General features: G+C 45.6%; 5 protein-coding genes and 1 non-coding gene across 6 annotated transcripts; 4 read left to right on the forward strand and 2 right to left on the reverse strand.

The window, feature by feature from the left end:
* Window positions 1-2,494: 2,494 nt before the first annotated feature.
* On the forward strand, window positions 2,495-2,566 carry P174DRAFT_t123. Its single transcript has one exon. It is a non-coding gene; the product is annotated as a tRNA-Arg (tRNA).
* Window positions 2,567-2,924: 358 nt separating this feature from the next.
* Window positions 2,925-3,677, reverse strand: P174DRAFT_505480 (zinc finger MYND domain-containing protein; the record flags this gene model as incomplete). Its single annotated transcript, XM_024831264.1, has 1 exon — window positions 2,925-3,677. The coding sequence occupies one exon, from the start codon at window positions 3,675-3,677 to the stop codon at window positions 2,925-2,927; it is 753 nt and encodes a 250-aa protein (XP_024679970.1).
* A 617-nt stretch (window positions 3,678-4,294) lies between these two features.
* P174DRAFT_432836 (tetratricopeptide repeat protein) lies at window positions 4,295-4,852 on the forward strand (the record flags this gene model as incomplete). The annotated part of the gene is made up of 1 exon (XM_024825775.1): window positions 4,295-4,852. The coding sequence occupies one exon, from the start codon at window positions 4,295-4,297 to the stop codon at window positions 4,850-4,852; it is 558 nt and encodes a 185-aa protein (XP_024679971.1).
* Window positions 4,853-6,414: 1,562 nt separating this feature from the next.
* Window positions 6,415-7,578, forward strand: P174DRAFT_513903 (glycoside hydrolase family 16 protein; the record flags this gene model as incomplete). The annotated part of the gene is made up of 3 exons (XM_024832028.1): window positions 6,415-6,680; window positions 6,713-7,190; window positions 7,281-7,578. The coding sequence occupies 3 exons, from the start codon at window positions 6,415-6,417 to the stop codon at window positions 7,359-7,361; spliced, it is 825 nt and encodes a 274-aa protein (XP_024679972.1). The 3' UTR covers window positions 7,362-7,578.
* A 363-nt stretch (window positions 7,579-7,941) lies between these two features.
* Window positions 7,942-8,358, forward strand: P174DRAFT_373857 (cytochrome P450; the record flags this gene model as incomplete). The annotated part of the gene is made up of 1 exon (XM_024822536.1): window positions 7,942-8,358. The coding sequence occupies one exon, from the start codon at window positions 7,942-7,944 to the stop codon at window positions 8,356-8,358; it is 417 nt and encodes a 138-aa protein (XP_024679973.1).
* A 439-nt stretch (window positions 8,359-8,797) lies between these two features.
* P174DRAFT_513904 (ceramidase) lies at window positions 8,798-10,727 on the reverse strand (the record flags this gene model as incomplete). Its single annotated transcript, XM_024832029.1, has 7 exons — window positions 8,798-9,103; window positions 9,184-9,301; window positions 9,366-9,647; window positions 9,716-9,859; window positions 9,928-9,988; window positions 10,134-10,199; window positions 10,569-10,727. 7 exons carry the CDS (start codon window positions 10,725-10,727, stop codon window positions 8,941-8,943), a joined length of 993 nt encoding a protein of 330 aa, XP_024679974.1. The 3' UTR covers window positions 8,798-8,940.
* Window positions 10,728-13,489: the final 2,762 nt, after the last annotated feature.

Here is a 13,489-nt window from a genome sequence, read left to right on the forward strand (position 1 = left end):
ATGGTTATGTCAGTTTAACGGCCTCTCTGACAGTGCTGCTGTATGCCGTTTTAGTTTCTCTTACACGTCACAACTTCGTGCATATGCCGGAAGAAGGAAAGTCCTAGGCAACGCTGAAGAGATGGTAGTCATTGACCATAATGACTTTCGGAGAGCTAGCGATTTTGGGCAACAAATGCATCCATCCTCCGACTCAGGGTCAACAACATTTCACAGTAATGGGGGCTATCTACTTGAAGAGCTATAAATCTGCACCAAGAGAGCTACGTACTTCTGTCTCAGGAGATGTCTTAAATACAGTACTTATGATGTAACTGCAAAAAATGTACCTATAGCTGTGGTTTACTGGAAGGCTAGGCTGCACGTGGGATAATCCCCGCCTGGTACTCCGTAGTCCTTCTCAGTAGGACATCCGCAGACCATCCGAGACGCCGATGTTGGTCATACCTCGGAGGACTCGACTCTCAGGTCGCTGGATCGCCGGGTGTGGACTTTGTCGACTCTTGTTGCTGTCCTTTGGTGATTCAGTTCTGAGATGCATATGCACCTTTCTCCGCAGGACTTTCTTTCCGCTTCCGTTGAAGCCAGGGGGTGAATTGTCTGTACATCCATTAACTGCAGCGATCATTCCTCCCCTTTTCCTTTCAGACAGCGCAACGAAATTCTTCTCACTCTCTTCATCCCTAGATCCATTTAGTAAGGCATTCCTAGCACCAATGTTCGCCCTCTCGACGATCCTGGCGAGCCATTATCGACAGATGCCTATGTCTATTTTGCAGAGAGTTTTGAGGGAATTAATATGCGTTTATTATAACAAGACATTGTCTCTACGAAAGTGAGGTGATGCGTCTATGCAATCTCACTCTCCGAAGATCCGACATAGCTCGCTACACATATGGAGAAGTTCGCGGGTCCTGGGGACTCAGCTGCTGTCCTGGTTACCTGTCATGGGCAGCCATCAGCAAGTCTTAGGATACCACAGGGGAAAGATGCGTCCCTTCGCTTTTGTCTCGTAGTCACGTCCTCCTCGGTACTATGACCAAGTTTGATCTTCCGGTACAGATATTCGATCCTTCGCATGAGCCTCCCAAATCGGCCATTGCTCGAATTCCGTAGGAAGCTTTAGGCGCTCCAGGTTTGTCACGACCATGCATTGTCTGCTACAATAGTGTGTCATCTGTAATATGTCCAATGTTACTGATGGATGGAGGTGCATAGGTTCTTGCCAGCTGCTTCTAGATATAAGACCACACCATCTTCGCCGTCCTTTGATCGCAATACAGCGATGTCATAGTTAACCAGTGGTCAGATTACAAATTATACTTTTGGAGGATCTTTGTCTGCCGGATACTTGAGTCAGCTTCTGTTGCTTCGTACCCCTGTCAGCACATTACTAGAAAAGGCATGACAGGATGACAGGATATAAGAAGTTCTACTTTACGTACTCGCCGCTTCAGACTTTCCCCTAAAATCTTCCACCCCTTCACTGGGTTCATTTTTTCGGTGTTCCTGCCATGTCAAAGATGCATCAGCACACCGCCCTTCTTGAGCCTGACTCTTCGGCAGAGTTGAGAAGAACTCACTTCTATGAGAGCAATTCATCGTTGACAATATCAAAGACTCGTTCTTCAAAGGGTCTCTGATCCCCCCGTCACATCATTGCGTGTTTGTCTGTGTCTGAAGGAATGGGATGGCGCTGTCAGAAGGATTGCAGGATTACATTGCATAATTCAAGCGAGGCACCGCCACCTTCAGGCGATCAGGATGACATTCAGACGCGATGGCCCTTCTTATAGAGGTGCAGGAGCCTTCAATCGCTGCATGTAAACCTTAACCTAAGCCGAACTCCAACTCAAGTTTCGGGGAATTGTATGGTAGATGCCGATGGCTGTAGAGATAGGGCCGCAATCCGTGAACTCGGGTCGCACACATGTCCCGAAATATGCAGACGAGCTGCGAGTGTCCTACGTTTGTTGCTACTCCTACTAAAGGGTGATGCTGTGTAAATAATTTTAAATTGAGAAAAGCATTGAGTGCTACAGGTCGGCCACCAGAAAGGTTGTATTTATTGGTTTTGGAGAGCTTCGCCAGATCTATTCGAGCTCTGAGCGGTGCCGATTACAATGTAGGAATTCCTTGATGGACTAATTGCTAGTACAATACACCATCGGGCTACTATGTCAGCGTATGACTTATCTGGAGTGACGGCTCATGTTCTGTTGACCTTGGTTCTTCTGTCTTCAGGTACGACAAGATATATATATTTTCACCGGACATTGGCTCTCTGAGGTTCACAGTCATGCAAAAATGAAAATCGCGGTCCAGAACGAGAATATGATGAAATTGACAACTCAAGGCACTGATATATAATAAAAAAAGCAAGTTCATGTTAATGAAGACTGAGTACGTAGATGATATTCTGAACAGAGGTTGTTGAAGGTGCAGAGCTCTTGTTTGGGCCATGTAGCAAAATAGGAAAACATGCTCCCAACAAGGCCTGCTGGCCCAATGGTAAGGCGCTTGACTACGGATCAAGAGATTGCAGGTTCGAATCCTGCGTAGGTCAAACTTGTTCTTTTTTTTTTGGACACGCCCAATCATCACTATTCTTTTTTTCCCTGTGGTTGCCGCCTTGTCTCCATGAGAATAGCGGGTATTCTAACCAAAACGATACTAAGTTAATTAGCCACCAATAAGCAGCTGGCACTATTTCTAGATTCAATGGCTCAACGCCATTCTCCATAAGTGGTCAGAAAATGTGATATGTCATTCCGCGCGTCGGTCGGATCGTGAGACAGCACAGTCGGCGAAGAAATAACAACAGGTCCATCACGCAAAAGAACTTTCTCCATCAGAGGCCTTGAAATGAATGTCTGCAGACCACGCTCTGGTTGACAGCAGCCTTGCTAACATACAACGTCTGATCAATGTCTCAAGAGGTGGTTGAAGTCCAGATGAGAGACTACGCCATTTCCGCCCTCGACGTCCATCTGCATCTTCATCATATTAGCCCCTTTCTGCCCACCGGGTCCAGTTCCAAGCACCTGCTCGCCAAACATGCGCAGCTGCATCGGCATCAAATTGTTTCCGTAATGCTCGACAACGTCGTGCTTCTCCACCGCATATCCAAGATAGCTCCAGTTTGCAGAATCCGTGCCATACCGGACACATTCCTCCGCTTTGGCTGGGGTCCACCACCTCGGCAGGAGATCGGGTTTGCGTTCAACGCGCTTCAGGAACCTGCGGAATCCAGCGCGTCCGCCATCAGTCGCCCCGCCATAGATGCTATCCGCTTGAATATCCCCTGTGAACGTGTAGTCGTCGTCTAGCCGGAGACGGTAGGTGTCGATTAGTAACTTGTAGGTATCCTTTTCGGTGCGGTCGTGGAGCCAGGTCTTTGCGTGGAGGCGATGAAATGGCTTCAGGAAGTCAACATCTAGAGCTTTGGTGGATTGGGTGGCGTTGGTGTCAGTTGCGGACTGGTTGCCGGAGCCGGTGTTTGCTTGTGCATTGCTGGCGCAGACTTTCTTGTGAGTTTTCCAGTCAGCTTTCTGGCAGTCGCGGGAGCAGTAGACGGCTGATTTGCAGCGGGAGCAGTTCCTCAAGGGAGCACTTTCGGATTCTGCCTTTTTGCAGCTCTGGCATTTGCGTGTCCCGGTAGGATTGGAGTCAGGCATGATTGGTAACTGTAGTAGGTCTAGTGAGGATCTTGTAGAAGGTGAGATTGGAGCTTTTCTGTGCTCGATGATGGGAAACTTGAAGAAGGGGAGTTGCTTATGGTGAACTTTCTGGTAGATGGAAGGAAGAGGTAGAGTAGCGGTGAATGAGATTCTTTTACTAAGAGTTCCAGCACGTTGATTTTCTGCAGGTAGAGAATGATCAATGTATTCACTGCGGCTAATTCGAGCGGCGGTGTACTTCACTGGAATACAATTGTTATGGTACGACGGAGACTCGGGAAGTCTACATGGCACCCCTTCATGGCACCAGACAACCTTAATTATGCTGTGAAATGACCGAGCTGCATCTAGAAAGAAGCCGAATCAAAACAAGTCAAACACGTCAAGAATCGAAGTCAAAAAAGAATAGGAAAAAGATACGCAGCATAGATATGCCGGAGCTCCACCTGTTAGATAACTATAATTCTATTTTCTGTAGTCTAGTATAAGGCTTGAGATCTGACCGCCTGGGGAAATATACTGATGCGTTGTCTTCTTTCACGACAGTCTTTTCACGCCATGAGAAGAAGCTACCTAGGTGACAGCTCGACTTCTATCATCACGTCTCCTACGACATGGGCCGAGCCTATGTGAAGTTTCATGAGTATCAGGAAGCATTGCCATTCCTCTCTGCAGCCCTATCATCATCGAAGAAGCTGTTCGGACAAAACAAGGTCAACGAACCGCATAAGCTCTACTATATGGCTATAGCATATACGGGAGTTGGGCAGCACATGGAAGCGCTAGAAGCCCTTCATAAGGCCTTAGGAGGCCTGGAGAAACGCGATGCAGAAGAGCATAGAAATACTATACTCGTCCGACGTGCAATCGGTATTGTACATATAAGTCGTGGGAAGTATAAAGAAGAACTTCTATTCCTTTCAAAAGCTTTGCCAGGACTGCAGAAATTTCTGGAGGAAGAGGATAAGAATATCCTATCAACACTTCAGTGGATGGGCATTGCCTACATGCACGAGCGGCAATATAGGGAAGCGTTGGATTCCCTTTCTAGAGCTCTACCAGGCCTACAGACGGTCTATGGACCAGACCATCCTTACACCCTACGCTCAATCAGCCTCATAGAAGATGCCAGTGGCCGGGTACACATCCCATGCAGAGCAGAACAGAGGTAGCACTTTTGTCAACCCTCCTTACAGGACAGAGGGCGGATGATGTCCAGGGGACTGAGAGAAGCTCGCATGCGGTCATGGGAGTTTCCGGACCAGCGAAGATGCAAGTGACCAGGATGGAAACATTATCGGGACTTTGTCCGTCATCTAAAGGAAATACCACATATGATGTCCTTGGTTATCTGCATAATCACATCAATCAAGGTGACTACCGTCCCTCACCAACTGACACCCGCTATCGCCTGGCGCCTGATTTTCGGGTCAACTGCAAGTGCAGAAATGAAGCTATAAAGCCACAACTAAGGATGGGTCTACAGAGGGGTTGAAAAGGAATGATTCTGTTCAGATGACAGTGACCGTCGTGGCTGAAGTGTATGATTTGCGCACTTATGTATAAGCTAGAAATTTAGCGTTAGGCGATGATACCTTGACTTTGACATGACTGGATACTAGTTGACTCCTCGAAGGGCAGACAGAAATGGTGTAATCGAGTTATATTAACTAAGTTACCTTATAGGTTGTAATTAGTCAACTTGAAATCCATAACTTATAGTTAAATTGAGTTGTGGTTGGCTTATAACTCGGCCTTACTTGCCCCATGCTAGCACGTTTAAAGTTTCGACAAAGTTATTTACCGGCTGACCACTAACCCTGATATCAGCAGGCTACCTATCTTATATCTTAGGGTCACATGGTCCGGTACTTGGCACCTACACTTCCACGGCATTTGTCGAGGGGCACATTCAGGTGTTTCGGCATCTGAGCCCCTGATGAGCTCTGACGCACGCAGCGACCAGTAGGTGTTTGTGTTTCTTCGCTCCGACTTTCTATCTAGGTTGCAATAAGATTTATTAGCCTCAGCCTTCCCCACTGCTGCAATCATGCCCACGTCCTCATTTTGGTCAGGCGCGGAGTGGCGGCCACGAGTCGCTAAAGATTTTACGGGGGATTCTTAAACGTCCTAGTCGTAGGGATTCCAGTATATGCTTCTGCCATTATGCCAGGGCCACGCGGCACTGCTTGTGGACATGGAGATTTCCGCCGAAATCTCTTGGATATGCCGCCATGGAGTCTTGAGGTGTAAGTGAAAAGGCGTACTATATGGTCTGCCTCTTGGTTGATTGACTTGGCTCCGTCCCGAAATACATGGAAGTATGGTGGTAGGGCGGAATCAGTATCTACTCATTCAATGGCCGCCTCAGGAGTCATCAGCTGGCCCAAGCCGATAACACGATGGGATAGAAAGCCGTTGTTGATTAGCTTGCTTTACTCTGCCTACCTGGAGGGTAGCATCGTCGTTTTCCCGTCATAATATATATACGAAGCCCATGATAACATCATCTGCCACAGTCAGCCTGGACACCTGAATTTGAAGTCCCTCGCCAGGCTTTTGAGGTGCTATATAAACAATCTCCGCTGCTGTCAGTCTCGTTTGGCCGATGCTGTTTCGCTGATCCTCTGGTTACTGTACATACTCTCCTCCTGCACGTAGTATCCTGAATTCCCACCTTCCCATACTGTACATACACACCTGCTTCTGCCTTGTACCATCCCCTTCCTTACAAATGCGCTGCCAATATGCTTGTTTCTTCCCAGCCCTGGCCTCTTTGGTCTCTGCCTGGGCGCCCCCTTCGTACTCAGGGTACACGCTGCAGTGGAGCGATAACTTCGCCGGCTCGGCAGGGACACTTCCCAACTCTAACAATTGGAACATCATCACAGGGAACCCGGGCGTGAATGGCGAGCTGGAGACGTACACCAGTTCGAATAGGAACGTTCAGCTGAGCGGCGGCGACACTCTGCAGCTGGTGCCTTGGAAAGACAGTTCCGTGTCCGGGGGTGGACATCAGGCCGGCTCGAGAGCAAGTACGTCTTCACACCTAGCGCAGGGAGGATCACGTTCGCCGAGGCCGATATCCGGTTCGGCAGCAACCCTACCTCTGCCAAACAGGGAATCTGGCCTGCTTTCTGGCTCCTGGGCAACTCGATCCGCTCAGGAACCGCATGGCCTGGGTGCGGTGAACTTGACATCCTCGAGACCATCAATGGCCAGTTGACGGGCTACGGCACCGCCCATTGCAACGTCTATCCAGGCGGTATTTGTAATGAGCCAAATGGCCGCGGGGGAAGCATCACGATCCCGGATCAGTCGTGGCATACTTGGCGCATCATCTGGGACCGCACCCCTTCTACCTGGCAGTCCGAGACCGTTACCTGGTACATGGACGGCCAGTTGTTTCACCAGATCACTGGTTCCCAGATCGGCGACTCGAACGTTTGGGCCACGCTGTGTCATAACCCCCTGTACTTCATCCTCAACGTGGCTGTTGGCGGCACCTGGGTACGTTTTAGAGATTCTCCTTAAATTTTGCACCTTTCCGAATGTGTAGAAGGTAGGAGTGCTGACATGTATTATCTTTAACCCTTATAGCCTGGTTATCCTAACTCAGCCACCCTCGACGGTTACGGCAGCATGATGGAGATCGCTTATGTCGCTGTCTATATGTCTTGAAACTTGTTGTCTTTTATGCTTGTGGTAGCATACGACTGCCCTAAGGTCCCAGCTAGTCTGTACATACCCACTTTTATATCGCCACTATCTTGTTTTATGCCATTATTTGCCGAACATGTCTTTATATACTCACTTTTATATGTACCACACTCATTTTATCATATTGATTACAATCTTCGCGTCACCCGTTGGGCGAGGCAGCCTGACGATATGAAAGAATACTATTATAAGAGATATCGCTAGAGTGGATCTATCTTCAAATTGATTGCAGGTTCGGTGGTCGTCCTTGATGCAGGGGTAGTTGCCAACCATAATGCATAAAAGTAGGATACTACTATAGAGCTCAACCTTCTGGGAAGAGCAAAAATTCCCAACTAATTGATTAAATCTGACTCGTTTTACATTGGTTAATAACTCACAGTCAAGACTGTAGAGTCCCTGCTCGGCCCCGTCCATGGGGATAGTCAGGCGAGACTGTCTTCGCGCTCTGGACATTAAGATTTTAACTCACAAATAACCTACGTAGATACACGACGTGATGTTAACTCCTCCTACAGGAGCCTCCCGTCCTTCTCCAGATATGCTCCAACCACCAGATCCGGGCTATCTGTCAGCATCCGGATCGTCCTGCACAATTGGCCCAGCATCGCCGATTTATCCGGACCCACAGAAATTCGACGGCTATCGCTATCTGAAATTAGCCGAGCAAGACCCATACTGGAACCGGATCGGCGCCTTCGTCGCAACAAGCCCTGAAAGCCTTGGATTTGGTCTGGGAAAGGAGGCCTGTCCTGGATGGTTCCTTGCAGATCTTGAAATTAAGCTCATTCTTTACTATCTTCTGACGCACTATGATATTAAGCTTCCGGAGGGGGTCACTGCAAAGCCTCGATACGAAGGCGTGTTCCTGCTGCTTGACCCGGGTGACATTCTGATTCGACGACGTCCAGAAGAGGAAGCCAAGTTTCCGGACCGGCGCCAGGACGATCAAGCCTAGGATCTGAAAAGGAAATGGTGGTTGAAATGGTGGCAACGCTCCATTGGTCGTGATCATTTTGAGCAACATTTCCATCAAAATCCGATCAAGCCTATTTTGCACATTCTTGGGTCGTATGTACCAGGGGCTTCGGACTTATGGGATAAGAAAAATGGGGATGAACATAATCGTTTGCTCCTCAGGCTTCCAACGGACAGAACGTTGGTATTTTCGTGCGAGGTTGACGCGAAAAGATATTGATAAGGTGTAACACCCATGACTAGGATTTAGGAAGAGGCGTGAGAACTTGCCGACTAAAATGCAGTTGTCTAATATCAGCTTTGCCTGGGCTAAGCAGCGGATCTCTAAGTGCATGTAAGCTATCGAAACTTTTCGTACAGAAACCTGCCTGTGTGCTAAAGGAATTATCTCCCAGCAAGGGGTATTGTATGAACTTTGAGCATCATGTATCATGTTTCCGATTTGTATCATGAGCAGGTATGCATTTGAAGGTCGTGTCTCAGTTCGTGACAAACTTATAACCTTCGATCTGAGAGAGTTCTATGGGGCAAACAGCGCTACTCTTCCACCAAAAGTCTATGGTCAATTCAATTTCTTGGCCCCTGGTGCTCCCCCTATAAATCTTGCCACATCGGCAATGGGCCAAGCAAGCTGATCCGTTGGATCCTTGTGAACTTCACCCGATGTGATCATGTCCACAACCTCCACTGCGATATAGCCACCAATTGCGGTGAAGACATGCCACCTGGATTGATTTCTCGAGTCAGCATCTCATGTTTCTAGATCTAGAATCCCATGGAGAAAGGATATTAGGAAGTAGCCTACCATCCATGCAGTTCGAACACGAACGCCAAGGGCAAGCCGACCGAGTGTCTGATGTGAATCAGTGGATTGCAAGCGAATTCGTCAATCAGCCAGACCATGTAGCCGAAGAGAAAGCTACCTGAGCTCATTGTCAGTTGGATTAATCGGGGTTTGCTTCTGATGGAGGAGGAAGAAAAACATACCGACGCCAAAGAGACCAATGTTCCGAAGCTTCTTCCGAGTGAAAGGATCCGGGACCCGCTGGGAGACCAGTTTGACCGTCCGTGTCGCTATCAAAAGGACCCCCAACCCGAAGGTCACGGCATGGAGAAGGAACTCGTTCATGACCATGTGAACCACCATCACAACAGTGAACTCAGTGAGGAGGAGGATGCCTATGAGTCTGGTGTGCTGCGGGCTAGTCTGGATAGTAAAGATCCGGTACAGAAGAGGCGTGACAAGTAGATGCATTGATATTTCATCCGCTGGAAAACAGACAGAATTCTGCGTAAGCACAACCATGGCGGCAGCGATGACAGGCAGGGGTGCATACACATTTGGGTGTGATATTTCAGGGTCATATGGTATCCGGCCGAGCAGGCGCCCACGCCCATCAGACCAAAGTAGGGGATTGTGCGGCTGAGGGTGGCATGTTGCTTTTGGTAGAGTTTCACCAGACCGTAAACTCCGTAGAGGACTTGGCAGAGGTTATTAGTGGGCTATGAGACAATTGTTACGGACTCCCCGGATGCGTCTCAAACATACCGAATATCAAGCTGCTGAATGTGTTTATAAATTCGGCAATGTACCGGGTTATTACATAGTCCTATATTTGGGAGCAGGCCCAGGGTTAGTGTTTGGAAGAGGATTCAAATAAGGCAGACGCGGGATTGCTCCGGGCGTACCTCTTCACAGAAGCTAAAGCGTGTCAGTCCAGAAAACGTAGGAATTCGATAGTAATAATAACATACTTGAGATAGGATGTCTGGGGGCCCCAAAATGGGCCATCTGCGGAGGAATCCATCGGAGTGAAGGATCTGACAGATTTGATGAATGAATCAAGGCAAGGTGTCTGGGAATCCTGCGGATAATAGATGCGGGAACACGTGCACGCTAGTAGTTCTGTCATTGCACATCAAGAATGTGTTTTAGTAATAACTGTGTTGCCAGATAACCACTAATTAATTTGTAAGAAATTGCATATGTAGCTATCCACTGATTCATAGCCCCTATTTCCTTGATCGTTTTAGGTGCTACAGCAGACACATGCGCTGAAATTAATGTCACACAGTTCACACCTTAAACAGTCAAAGATGAAGAAGCAACGACATGGAATAAAAAGTTGCGTTATGAATTTTGGGTTTAGCGAGTTCAAGGATGGAGTAGAGCTCCTAGTTATTCCCCACCAAATCACCTGGGACTTCTAGAGAAACATGGCGTCTGTATGTCTTTGATGCGTCAACCGTGCTAGCTCCGGGCCTGCTGGCTGCGGGAATGTTCGGTCTAGAAGATTCAGACGCCACGGTATATGTGGCAGAAGCCTTTGAATGGCGATCAACGGACATTCAATTTGGATTCTGAGCGGCTTGTCAGCTGGTGGGAGGTGATACTGGCCGGCCTGTGAATGCAATGCAGGATGTACAGCGGGAGCGCCATGGTACAGATGAAGCTGCTGGATCTTCTGCTGGAATTGACTGAGGAGTCACAGTGACTAGAACTCAATTGCCCGCCTGGAGACTGAAGCGATTTTTCATATGCCCAGGTAAGAGAATTGCAAGGGCCAAGTCATTCGAAGTCACTATCGGACAATGCTATGATTACCCGATATGGTAAACCTCCAGAACGGAAGCCTGAACAGAAGGATGACGATCCCATGCGGGGATAGACAATTTATATACACAAACAATCCTTGCTTTACTCACAATATCTTCTAAATACTACCTCCATCCTACCACATACAACCATAGGGTGTGGAAAATAGGGCTTCCCATCTGCTCAGCTATACTTAAGCCACACGCCGGCCAGTTAGTAGTTAGGCGGGTGACCACCAGCAAATCCCAGCTGTTGTATGTTAGAGTTCACCTTATTTTTTTTTTAATTTATTAGGTTTAGCACCCTTGCTGCCTTATCTTCACACTCTTTAGCCTTATTTACCTAAAGTTTAGCTAAACCACCTGAACCTTAATACTATACACCCAGTGACCCTGCTCAACCCCTATCCTGCTAATATGCCCTCTTTTAATAGTACTATTACTGGTGTGATGCACATATGTCTTAGTATAGCTACATATATAGTCCCATTATATATTATTACTAATTGCTAAGACTTCTAATAGAGTAATAATTATTATAAATATAGCTAAATATACCTGAAGTTCCTGAACATTAACCTACATTATAGACCAGACTATTAGTTTTTAGAATATAGTTTTAACTAAAGATATAGGGCCCTAAAAGCACTAGCAGCTTTTAATATTATATATCTTAGTTTCTATCCTTATAACTAATACTTGATGCTGCTATACCTTTTATAGCACCCTATTAGAGTAATAATACATCATCTACTCTGCCTCCATATTAAAATTCTTATCTATATTTTTAAACTGCTAGATGACCTGGATGATGCTTTACACCTTATATAGTACTATAGGAGGATCTATAGGACTTTTAACTTATTAAATACCTAATTAAGAATCTTCTAGTCTATTATTATATACCTTCATCATAATTAGGCACTTAGTTTTAATAAATAGACTAGAGGAATATAGACTATTATATACTTAAACCAGGTTTATTTCTCCTAGCTAGACTAAATAAATAATTTATGCTGTATAATAAATTACTAGTTTTATATAGGCTCTCCTATTATAGGGAGTTCTTCTAATAGCACCTAGCTATCTAAGATCTATCTACTATAGTAATCTAGGAGGTTATATATTAGTGGTATATAATATACCTTCTTTTTAATTTCTACTATAATATATCTATATAGATATCTTACTCCCTAGCATGCTGGTAAGTAAGTAAGGATGGTAGGAGAGGATCCTCTTCTACCACCTATTAGATATACTTATAGTATTTTCTAAGAGCTAAATATAAGAGAGAGATAGTACTCCTATTAATAGTTCTATAAGGCTCTAATAGCTTATTAGGCTATAGTAGAAATTAGGCTGGCCGTGTGGGAGGGAAATCCCGTGGGAAATCCCTTCCCATTGGGAAATGGGAGTTCCCATTTAATTTCCCTTCCTATTTTGGGATTCCCATGGGATTTCCCTAGCCTATCTAGATGGGATGGGCTCCCAAATCCTATAGTAGAATGGGATGGGAAATTAATATAGGACTCCCATATTAATTAGGGATCCCATTATTTTCTCAGGAATAGGAAATAGGAAACCCATTACCTTAGGGATTTAGGTTAGAGAATCCCATATTTTCTTAGCTATAGGATGGGATTCCCATAAAGTATGATAGAATAGGAAGGGATTTCCTATAGGAGTCCTAAATTTATAAATATAATATTAATACTAAAGCCTTTTTATAGACTATTACCTATAATTATTACTTAACTAATAATAGTTTGCTGGAATATCCTATAAAAAGTTATAAATTATAATTCTATTATCTATTAAGTAAATAGGCTAGGGAATTGTAAAGGCTCAGCTGTAGCCCAGCCACTCAATTATGCAGCCACCCCTTGCTTCCTAATTGTTTTCAACCTCCTGCTTTCACACCTTGAGCCGCTTTCGAATCATTGCTGAATGCATCTAGGATAGACAGCAAAGATAAATAGTATGCCCCTTGTCTGGTATTTAAGAAGACAAGGATTAGTTTTGTTTTCATATGATCTACTACTCTCTATCATCCTCTTCTATTAATTATCATCATCAATTCTTACCTAGTCAACAGGCCATCTACCCTGAGACGTAGATCCTTACAATTTCTAATCCTTCTTTCTTTGACTACTTAAGTATTAGTTACAATGCCTGCTGGTTTTCACTATAGAGCTATTACTTCTACCCCTTCACCAGTGGAACAACATGGTCCTGTTAAAGAAACATCTCCTAATCCAAGCAACTCCTCTACCCCTACTAATCAAACTTAAGAGTTGAAGGGTGCTGAAATACAATAAATCCTATAATAAATTACTGAACTTGAACGCCTTCAATAGATTCAAAGAGTTAATGAGTTTGAACAGCTTTCCTATCAAAACAACACATCTTCAATAGAAGATAGGCAGGAAATTAAATTTAAGAATCTTCCTATCTTTACTATTAAATATTCACTCCAGAAAAGAGAAGAATAGCTCTAAGATATGGAATATATATTC

Source organism: Aspergillus novofumigatus, assembly GCF_002847465.1.
Source record: "Aspergillus novofumigatus IBT 16806 chromosome Unknown P174scaffold_6, whole genome shotgun sequence".
NCBI classification, from domain to species: Eukaryota; Fungi; Ascomycota; class Eurotiomycetes; order Eurotiales; family Aspergillaceae; genus Aspergillus; species Aspergillus novofumigatus.